Below are 12,071 nucleotides of genomic sequence, written 5' to 3' on the forward strand. Positions count from 1 at the left end.
TATAGACACAAGATTTCATTATATACGAGATTTTATTATCTAACAATTGTTAAGTCGTATATATCAATTACTTTGGAGATGTGGGCTTGATGTACTAACTAAGCCATTGGCTCGTATCAAGCATCAGAATTGTATAAAAGGAATAGGGTTTATGTTTATAATGTTGATTACGGGGGAGTATGTTGTATAACTGGCTAATCAATGTTTAAATTTCTTATTCTTTACTGTACATTGTATCTATCTGATGTACGTATGTCACTTCAAAAACAAAGTCAAATTACACAGTATCTTCTTCTCTTTTAAGATATGGCTTTTCTGTCCTAATTAATAGGACAATTTCGCCAGTGTCAAGGTAAACTCTCTTTGAGAGGGACGTTGTACGGTGATTGTAGTTTTTGCAACTTGATAGTAAAATTAAAGAAACCACGAGAGCAATATAGAATTTTGTGATCTCTGTTCACTGTTAAGGTTAATCGCCGCATAAAACACTATCAAAATTATACTTCAACTAGCCAAAGAAACAGAAATAGCAAAATTAGATATTGTCTACATACGCCATGTTCGAATGCTACAAATCGAATCGAGTATAGAATTATGAACTCTGCTATTTGGCGACAGGTTAACGGGTAAAATGGTGGTAGCTATATAAGATTGGTTAATAGCGACATCTTTTGTCCGGGTGAGCGGTTAGTTCCAATGGAGTGTTGAAAGTTTCTCGATGAGGGCTACAACATAGATGTCGCTAGTGTCGCTGCTTAAGTGGCTAAATAAGAAAACAAACAAGCTGAAATATGTGGTGTATAGGAGAAATTTGTGTCTGTACTACTCCTGTACAGTAGTGGTGTAGAGGTATAGCACGCAGCACGGAATACTGAGGACCTGGGTTCGATTCACAGCGCTGGTCTCTTTTTCTGGTTTTTCCGTGCATCTATGTTTCAGTTTGTATTTTCGATAAACAAACTTTCTATCACGTATAGCATTACTTATTTATGTTAGTTTCGTGTCTACAGACTTCACGGTCATGGAAAGATTCGTAACCTATTTTAACTAATCAACAATTTTAAATGAGCCACCAAAGTCAAAGGGAGACAAGTGCAGGGCGATTTGACTTTACACCCATTGTGTTTAGGGCGCTATTCTATCACTACTCAAGGGAGGGTGAAAAGGGGGCATTTTGCACCCCTATTTTACATTAGATGAACCCTAATAAGGGTTTCGGAATAGGGCTACTATTCTGTAGCCAACAAATGTAAGGATTTATTTAATTTTAATTGCTGATTGTGTTCTTTTATGTTGGATTTTGAGTTTTAATTAGTTTCGCAATCATTAGGTTGAAAAAAAGATCGAATCGTTTCAGGGTTATTAATAGTTTTCCATTATTTAAAATTCTAATTAAGAATCTACTAAATACTAATTTTCAAGCTAAAACAGCCGGAGAGATTTCTATCAAATTTGGTAAGTAGATAGCTGGACATTTGGACTGACACAAACTACTTTTTCCCCCTTTTTTCTGGATTAGGGGCATTAAATTTGGCAGGTAGAATTTTGTAAAGTTAATGAAATCTACGATGTAATTGGTATCCCCACGGGACTTTTTACCAAATCTCAGGATTTTAATTGAAATACTAGACCTAATTTTGGTAAATCAATTTATTCTTTCTTTCTTCAATGGTTTTCGCATGCGAAATCGCGGGTAATGGGCAGCAGGTAATATAGGTACTTACCTACTCGTACTTAAAGTAAAAAAAATTAGATCTTTTTGATTGAAAATTGGCCAAATTTCAAAGAACCTACGACATTATGTATGATAGAATGTACTGATCATAAAACTTATTCATCTTAATTCTATTATTATAAAGTGCAGTTGGATTTTAGATAATTATGTTTATTATGTGTTAAAATAAAATGAAGCCGAGATGCAGAATACAATACAATACAAATATTCATTATTGCACACCACAAATCAGTACAAAAAAATCCATATATTACACATACATTCAGGGTAGACAATAGGCGGTCTTATCGCTTAAAAGCGATCTCAATAATCAACGTAGAGCGAAAATAAAGTTTAGATTACGCTCAAATAATTTTATTTTTCCTTAAATTTAGTTTGTATGTTTTAAGCCCGTCGCGAGATAACATTATGTGATTTTGCTTCTAATAAATCACGTTTTTATGTAGTTTATGCATTAATTAGGTATGCACTAAATATCAAATATCTTAAACATACATTTAAAGCTTTTGTTCAAAGTTAAACTAGACAGCCAAATACTTTGAAGTTAAAATGTTTCTGAAAGTTATAATTTTCCTATGTAATTTATGCGATTGTAAATAATAAGTAGTAAAAGTAAAAATAAATGAACTTGGTCCAGTTTAGCACAAAATAAAATAATATTCCTCACATTAACTTTGTTGTCATCACGATACAGTTATTCACAAAAAGAACTTAACCCGTCATCTGCCTCTGCATTTTGCGACAATACTATTGTTTTCAATTTTTTTTCATATGTCACTAAATTATTTTTCAAAGGCTGTGTGTTTAAAAGTACTTACAAAAGACAATGTCATCCTCCCCGCGTCCACGGCGCAAATTTTTTCACGCGAAAAACTTGACCGCACTTCACCGCATGCCTCAACAAAACAGCGGCGCTAAGTTCCTTACAAGTTCGTCAAACTTCTGCCGTTGCAGCGAAACGTCTAACACTTCCGGCTGTGTTTATCACGCGCTCAAAAAGTTGTATTGTTCAACCAACTTTTTTATTTCCTACTCTTTACACGAGTACCACAGATACCGCCGCGAAAAAGGACCGGGCACTATCGACAAAGCGTTCATTTTTTTTTTACTTTTTATCTATCAGCCGGTACATACATCCGCGCTCCGAAGTTGTACAGAGCGGAATGGAAGCGCGTCATCAGTTTAAAAAATCAACCCCTTCAGTGGTGGCGGGAAAAAAAGCGGGCTGAGGGTGGTGGGTGGCCCCACCGAATCCTTGCCAAGCGCCAAGCGATCGCCATCGGCCACCTTGTCACTTGCCGAATGAGCATAATAATAAGTTTTAATTTAGTTTTTAATTATGATCCGAATATCGACGAAGCCGGGGTAACGTCAGACTTTCGTGTTTATGGTTTCGTGTTTTTTTGAAATTTTCGACGCTTACTCGTATTTGTTTGCGATGTGATCTACAAAATTTTATAAGTTTGTGTTTTGTGATTTGCGATAAATTGTTTTTTGAATTTTATGTTTGACACAATTATTTAATATTGGCCGCCGGCCACGCTTTCGCACGAGCACACTAATGACGAAAAAGAGATGAGTTTTTTTTAATGAACTAAAAACAATTACTTTGCTCACCCGCGACCTTACGATAGCTACATCTGTGCAAGACAGAGATTACGCCTAAGAGACTATGACATTATTAAATCCGTTTTTTTTTACTCTTGCATATTTTTTTTCAAATAGGTATGTCACAATTACAAACACATGAAATAATAATTCTGTAATGCGCGTACATATTTCTTCGATTCATTTTTATTTTCCGTTTATTTATTGGTATTGCAATCCTATTCTACATATTTAGTGTTCAGAAAACTCTTCAAGCTGCCTTATGTGATTAAAGTCAAATAATTCGCATCATTTCCCTCTAACCGCTGATGCAACACACAAATGGATCATTTACATTTTCAAACGTGTACCTAATCAAACTCAAAACTTGTATTTCATGTTTACGAAATTGGTATCGCTTACTCTTTCTGACTCGGCTCTTGTGACTCGTGAATTTTCAAGTCTTGACGGGCTAATGATTAATAATTAAACAGTTAATGCCATTGACGCCTTGATTGCCCATTGGTCAGTTAATTAATGCTAGTCCGCTAATCCAGTGTATTGGAATGTCCTGCATAATCGAAATCAATGGCTAATCCTTGGAGATCGCGACACCATCTCAGCTTATCACTTTAATCCGTAGGTATATAAATTTAAAATTATTGTCATCCTTAGTTTTTATCATGAACATTTATTTTTGAGATAAATTAACAATCATAATCTTCGCACTCATTAATTAAAAAAAAATCTTAAATAATAAGTTCCCACTATAATATTATAAATGCGAAACTTTGTAGGTAAGTCTCTTTGTTTGTTACTTCATTACGTTCAAACCGCTGAACCGATTTAGATGAAGTTCGGTATACAGATAGTTTGGATCCTGGGGAAGGACAAAAGTTAGTCTTTATCCCGGAAATTGCACAGTTCTCGCGGGATAGCAATGGTTTACGCGGACGGAGTCGCGGGTAATGAATAGTTAAGTAATATTTGTAACTTTCTTTTTCGCAATAAACAGTTTTTTAAACTCGTTAACAAGTTTGCTAATGTATTTCAGAACTCGAAACAAAACATCAGTTTTCATTTTCTTTCTCATTGGAATCATCAGGCAAACTAAGAGCGAGTCCCGAGCAACATCAAAATTCTAGTGGTACTGTGATTGTTATATGTGAATAAATTATTTTAAAGGATATTCATGTTCTATAAAATGTTTTGTGACCATGTGATAGAAAGAAAGAAAGAAAGAAGACATTTATTCACAAATAAGGAACACACAAATACAATAAAATTTACATAATTACACACAAATAAACCAAAAAAAAGTACATGAATATACACGTGATAAAATACATAAACATGACAATAACACATGATAATAAATACATGATAGGTAGTCACTTCCCGTAAAAAGCGGAATGTTTATGATGGAAGGGTTGATTAGAATATCCTAGGTAGCTTATTTCGACGGGTCCGATGAAGATTTTTGTTCTAGCCTGCATGCGTAACTACCACTCTCAGATAAATCAATTAAGTACTTACCTGTACTCCTTATTTCAATACAATTTTTTATTTAATACTTTTGGATGGTTTTGTAAATATTTAACATGCTAAGTAAAGTTTTATTTAACATGTAATGTATGATTATATTATATGATTCTATGTTAATTAACTGAAACAATTACTTTGCAAACCCGCGACATTATAACAGCTTCGTTTATGCAATATGGGTAGGCAAAGCACACGAAACGTTGCCGCTTCGGAGCCACTTTTAGCAATTTTAGGTTGCCTAAGTATATTAAGGTAAGAAGGTAAGGTAACCTAAATATATATATCCTTTGTTGCCTCTTACGACATCCACGGAAGAAATGAAGAAATGGAGAGGTGTAATTCTAACCCGACACCACACATGGTTATTTTAATGTTTTTAGGTTATTTTATAGTTATTTTTCATGTAGGTACAATAAAGAGTGCAATACAATACAATACTATACAATATTCAGGGATAAAACCTATCCTGTGTCCTTCTTAAGGTCACATACTCTCTCGGAGAGTCTCCATACCAAATTAAATCATGTTATAAATTAAATTTAAATTTAGTACGAACTTTACGATGAAGGAAAACATCGCAAAGAAACCAGCACACGCGTGTGACAAAGTTCAATGATGTGTGTGAAGTTCCCAATTCGCATTCGACCCGCGTGAGAATTACGGCTCAAGCTCACAGGTCACTCCAAGAGCAGGCCTGTGCCCTGAAGTGGGACGTATATTGACCACAATGAGAATGTCATTAACGAATAACTCACTTCTTAAATCGAGTTTAGCTCGACATGACGATTTAAGTCGTGAGTTATCCGTTACAATATCATATATCATTTAATATGAGCGAGTCTCACGGTAGTTTCATGCAAAAAGTTAGAAACCCCCGACTTTGACACTTCAAAGTTCAATCTCAAAATTGCTGAACCGATTTTGATGAAACAAGTCTAAGAACCATCGCTAGAAAATCTGATTTCAAATAAAAAGCGGTCTACCCGTTTAAGAGCTACGGTGCCATAGACAGACAGAGACACAAATCGGTCAAACTTATAATACCCCTCTATTTAACTCCCGACGCAAAAAGAGGGGTGTTATAAGTTTGACCGCTATGTGTGTCTGTGTGTGTGTGGGTGGACCGATTTGAATGCTGTTTTTTTTTAGTTGAAAGCTGGTTATCTAGCGATGGTTCTTAGACATGTTTTATTAAAATCGGTTCAGCCGTTTTTGAGATATTGAACTTTGAAGTGACAAAGTAGGGGTTTGTGTTGTTCACACTTATTCAAAAGCGCATTGTACTTACATTTTCCACCTGTTGGCTTTTCAGTATGATTTTTTTACAATGAACTGATAACCAATTGGCGATGTCAATCGAACAAAATCCAAACAAAAGTCATCTTGCCTTATATGATGAGGTCAATTATGTAATTTACTTATTAATTTAATTAGGTGACCCCCGTTCCGGGTCGTACTTGGTGCAGCGGGTCTCGTTGGCCATACAACGGGGCAATGCCGCTGGGGTGATGGGTACATTTGGGCCAAGTACGATGCGGACGGGTTTTGAGTAGGTTTTTATTTTACTTTATTATATTATTATTTTTAGATTTTTAATATTTAGATTTATTTATTGTTTAATTGTTTTTTTAGTGTTATTTATTAATACATAATTTTATTACTTAATTAATTTAATCTTGTTTAATTTCATTTTAATTTTGTAACTTGACACCTATTATTTATGGCAATTTAAAATATGTATATGATATGGTATGTAGATTCGAGCTATATTTGTAATGTGATATGTAATAAATAAATGTTTTTTAGATTTACTTATTTACATGTGGCCTATTCAGTTTTGAACATGAAACTACCGTGAGACTCGCTCATATTCAATGATATGTACCTACTGGATAACTCACGTTTAAAATCGAACTCAGCCTGATATCATCATCATCATCATCATCCCAGCCCATACACGTCCCACTGCTGAGCACGCGGGCCCAGTGCGGATTGGGAACTTCACACACACACCATTGAATTGCTTTGCAGGTTTGTGCAGGTTTCCTCACGATGTTTTCCTTCACCGTAAAGCTCGTGGTAAATTTACATTTAGCTCGACATGTTTCGGGATAATTCGCAGCCCTTCCTCTAAGGAGTCACGCGCATGTTGCAGCAGCCGTCGAGTCGCGTTGCCTCTAAGAGGAAGGCTACGAATTAGCCTGCTAATTAGAGCTATACTCGATTTAAGACGTGAGTTAACTGGTACAATCTCATTTAATATGAGCCTATTCAATCTTTAAGAGACCTAGGTTGAATCTGTCAGAACAGATAAACAAGTGTCTGAAGCGAATTCCATTCCTTAGCTGCGAATCGCTTGTGCAGGCCGAAGAAGTAGAACGAAATTATCCTATCTCAACTGCGACCATTACGATATACGTCCCATTGCAGGGTTGCCTGCTCACAGAACAAGAGGGCTTGGCCAATTTACCACGCAAGCTCTGTGCTTGTTAGCAACTTTACATACACGATTAGTAGTGTAGTGTATATGAGATTCCTCACAATATTTTTCTTCTAAAAGCTTATTGTAAAATTACAAATTTAATTCGCGCATTAAATTAAAAATTCAGGAAACCATTTTTTTTCTTATCGGAAATCCAAGGGAGAGGGTTTGCCCAGAAGTAGGACATTACGACAGTAAACCTTATTTTATTCACAAACATACCTAATTAAAAACTTTGAAAGTTTGGAGCATTCCTTAAGTATGTATAGTATACTTTTTAAGAGTAATATAAATGTGTAAATGAGCATGGTTCCGAAGTCATAAGACTTATTTATAAAAGAAGCTTAAGAGCCAACGTCCTGGACGCTGTTTTGCAATAGCGTGGCAACCCTGATTCATTCTACAATACAATTGTCCACACTTAGAAAATATTTTTAAGTTGACATTGTATTGCAAAACACGTGCTTTTAGGACTACAAATTGTACTTCTTTCGGCCCAAGTGAACGTATACATTAATCAAATATAGTCACGAGGCCCTAAAATAAGGGCATAATTTAAAGTTTTAATTAATTAACAATATTATTAAAATTACAAATGTAGTCACGAATAAAATAAATCAGAGACCTAAAATACGGGCAATTTTTGAAACTAAATGCCGCTAAAAGTACATAAAAAATTTTGGTAACGAAGTTAATAAATATAAAAATAGACTCTTGCATATTCGTAGTACAGATAAATTTACGTTGACGACCGCATAGCCAAGTCGTTAGATAGAGAACCGGACTATGAAGCTCGAGGTTCGGGGTCCGATCTCCGGTCCGGGTAGATATTTGTATAATACGACTGTTTGTTCTCGATTCGTAGAAGAAACTTTCTTAAGCTTTTTAGGAGTAGGTAAGATAAGATTTTATTTGTAAGTAGGAGTTCAGACGATGAGATTGTAGTTGCAGTTATTTCAGCTGTAGTTTTGTAACAATACGCGTACATATAAGTACATTCATAGGGGCTGTTTCACCATCCATTAATTAGTGTTAACTGACGGTTAAATGTGATGCCGTCTCCGTCTATTCGAACAAAACAAACAGAGACGGCATCACATTTAACCGTCAGTTAGCACTAATAAATGGATGGTGAAACAGCCCCTTAATCTTGAACATGAAACTACCGTGAGACTCACTCATATATATTAAATGATATTGATCCGGATAACTCACGTCTTAAATCGAGTTTAGCTCGACATGTTTCGGGATAATCCGTAGTATTCCGTTGCCCTTATTTTTAGGTTTTCTTAGGAGGAGGAGGTTGCTCGATTACTCGTTTTAAGACGTGAGTTATCCGGGTCAATATCATTTAATATACATTTAATATTGGCTTAGAGCGAGCAGGATTGTTATAGTACTTTATGTATGAAAGGTTAGTGTTTGATAGAAAAACAAAGTAGACGTATAGTCAAGTTATACGAAAACCGAATAAACGCGAATTTCTAAACGTGCATAGCAACCGTCAACCGCCTAATGAACAGTGAAAAATTATCGTCAACAAGTAACACTCGGGATAATCAGCAGTACACGAAAAAAAAAATCAGTAATTATTCAGATGAAGTTGGACGAGCGAAAGGGGGGAAGGGGGCAAGGGCCGGCCAAAATAAAAACGGCGTTGCGTAGGGGTGACACCCCCTGGAAATGTTATCTAACAGCGTTCGTTTCGCGCCGCGGCGTCGCCTCGTGGAATTAGCGCGGACGTCGAAATTTCAATTTGTACTCCATTTTTCCAGGATAGTTTGGTAATGGAAAACGCGGCTTCAAGCGGCCGGCCGCGTGCGGTAAAAGTGTCATTATTGGTTCATAAAGTCACGTCATTATGCCGCGCGGCTACACACACGTGTCACATTGTGCGGACGGGTGTGTGTGTAGATTTTTACTCATTAATTTTAAAACGCTCGGGATTTTTTTCAGGGCGGGTGCTAGGGGCCGGGGGGGCGGGTGGAAATTGGCGATGGCCGCCGGGCGGGGTGTCACCGGGGTTATTAAATAGATTGGTCCGCGGCCGAACGGAGCCGCCGATCTGCACTTGTACTCGCGTCATTAACGGGTTGAGAACCGATTTTAGATCGTGAAATAACAGCCTGTTACAGGGAAAGTTGAGCGGGGCTTATCCCGAGCCGTTCGGCAGGCTTAATTGCATTCAAATGCTTAAGTATTTTTATACGACGACTCATTTATTATTCGCGAAACTTTAATTGTCTTTCGTCGCGGAGAGCAAACAATTAATGCGAGTTTAAAGAGTTGTTAAAAATTGGAATTTATTTTTTGAAGGGTTACTTGTAGCGTTGTCACGACAATGCCGAGCTTATTCGATACAGGGCATCGTTTAACCAGTCAAATGCTCCTGGTTTACACGAGAAAATGTTAATGTAAATTAAACTTTGACCACGCTAACACTACGAATTTGGTGAAAGTGCTAAAGAAAGTAAAAAGATTAAGATTGGCGAGTAAACAAAAACAGTGGATATTTTTTCCATGAAATTACTGTGTTTTTAACGGTGCCAATTAGTGACGGAAAATTAAGCCCTATTAAGTAACTTATTGTTCGTAGAATTTTTTATTTTAGTTCAGTAATAGAAGCTTCTTAAATTAGTAGAACAATGTTTATTTTTTCTTCATCCATCCATAGTTCACGTTACGCACCACATGATGATAAGCAGGAAAGTCATTTTTAGTTAATAAAATAAAAGTATGTTTTTTTTTAAATATATGTATGTTGTTTAGTCAAGTATACAAGTGGATTCGTTGGACACATTATGTTGTAATTAGTTTTCGCACGATATTGTTTAGCCAAGTGATGTGTGCTTAAATTCAAAAAATAAATCGGTTTTAATAATATTATGATCTTTAGTTGAAACTCCATCTAGGAACAAATTATTTATAAACAATTCGAAACAAAATCCAAACTATCCCCAAAAAGTCCCGTGTCCAGTCCAACATCATTGTCACAACAACGCAGTGTCCACACATACGCATTTTAAAGAGTTTTTTTTCTGCGGCCGTTCGGCAGTGGGGTGGGTTGTGGGGGACGGGGGAACAAAATGTGAAAAATACTCGAAAAAAGGCGAAATTGTACCAGATATATAATTAAAGTCCGTACAGCAAGCGTGCGTCGATGTATTATGCAGAAGGACTCACGTCGCGGCCGCTGTACTGACGGCAGCGGAGGGGTTAAATCCTTTCGTGTTAGTGATTTAACTGTTTATTGCGTTGTTTTTGTAACAATATGATAGTTTATAGGATGAGTATTGCTGGAATAGGTTTTGGCTGCAGGTTTATAAATGACTAGCTTTTGCCCGCGGCTTCGCCCACGTGGAATTCGGTTATCGCTCGCTGTACCCTTGGGAACTGTGCATTTTTCCGGGATAAAAAAGTAGCCTATGTCACTTTCTGGCCTATAAACTATCTATATGCAAAAAGCACGTCGGTCCGTCGCTCCGTTTCGACGTGAAAGACGGACAAACATACAAACACACACATTTTCGCATTTAAAATATTACTATGGGTTTGTGTAATAGTGTGGTATGCGGTGGAATCTAGGTGGAACGGAAAAATTATAAACATTGTATATTGTGGTTTATCTTAATAAATTAGTAACATCATAAGATTTTCTAATAAAACATTCTAGAAATCGAATAGAATAAAAAAATAAAAGGTAATAAATTAACATTTAATTGCATTATGCTGTATCATTTCCTCGCATTTAAGTGTAAAAAAAACTGTGTTCATAAAACCCATTATACACTTGGCTAAAATAGCGCGTTTTATATTATGCACTTATTGTTCAATCTACGATTTCTGTAATAGTTGTAAGTATACTCAATATACAAAGTCAAAAAAGTAGTACAGCCATATAAACAACAAACATAATAAGCAACATAACTCCATTTATTACTTGAAAATACTTTTTTTGCCCACCCTACTCGAAACGGGCGAAATGGACGAGAAAAATTAATTGAACTGATACATATTTGTACATCTGTAGAGACCGCGTGACAAATCACTTTTCGCGCGTTTAGGCGTCGCTCGATTGAGTTTGAGAATACACGCCCTTCGTTTTCAGGTTTCGATTAACGGGTTAACGTGTCTAATGAGGGGTTTCTATGACACACTAGTCGGAGTATCATGAGGTCCGATTGTCAATTTTGAGATTTGTGTCACGTTTGTGGATGATTAAATAACTAAATGAGCCCATAGCAAGAAACCTCTCTTACCAGCATTAGACCCACTTGCTCGTTTTCCATCCAGTCGAATAAAAAAAAAACCACCACTAACACTAGTTTTAAGTTTGCACAAACTATACTAACAATAATATGGATCCGTGGTCTGGAATAAATGTATTATTATTATTATTAAAACTGTGACGTCAAACAGACCTCTCAATATTGGTAATGAAAATGATAATTCATTCAAAATTTTATTTAACAAAATAACTCGATACTTAAATACAAAGTTTCCTTATAAATCTATGTAAGCAATTCATGAGTCGGAACTAAGAGGAACACAGGATGTGCTTCGGGCTGAATGAGCTAAATAGAGGTTTTAAATACAAAATAATAATAATACAATTAAAAAATCCATCGACTAAAAAAAATACTAATACCATCTAGCCATATTTCGCTTCTCAATTAAACCTTATTCTTATATTTCAATTTGATTAAACTTTTGGGATACTAA

The 12,071-nt window shown here is 35.9% G+C and overlaps 1 protein-coding gene across 9 annotated transcripts in view; it reads right to left on the reverse strand.

Moving 5' to 3' along the window:
• pdm3 (POU-domain protein pdm3) overlaps nt 1-12,071 on the reverse strand; it is a 214,660-nt gene that overhangs the window by 54,400 nt on the left and 148,189 nt on the right. Inside the window, exon 1 of one of the 9 annotated variants that reach the window (XM_074100562.1) lies at nt 2,554-2,818. The exons of the other annotated variants lie outside the window; for them this stretch is intronic. Coding sequence (XP_073956663.1) covers nt 2,554-2,568 — 15 coding nt within the window. The 5' untranslated portion in view covers nt 2,569-2,818. Of the gene's footprint in view, nt 1-2,553; nt 2,819-12,071 lie in introns of those variants that run through there. 9 annotated transcript variants of the gene reach the window in all.

The sequence above is a fragment of the Choristoneura fumiferana genome, chromosome 17 (assembly GCF_025370935.1).
Source record: "Choristoneura fumiferana chromosome 17, NRCan_CFum_1, whole genome shotgun sequence".
NCBI classification, from domain to species: Eukaryota; Metazoa; Arthropoda; class Insecta; order Lepidoptera; family Tortricidae; genus Choristoneura; species Choristoneura fumiferana.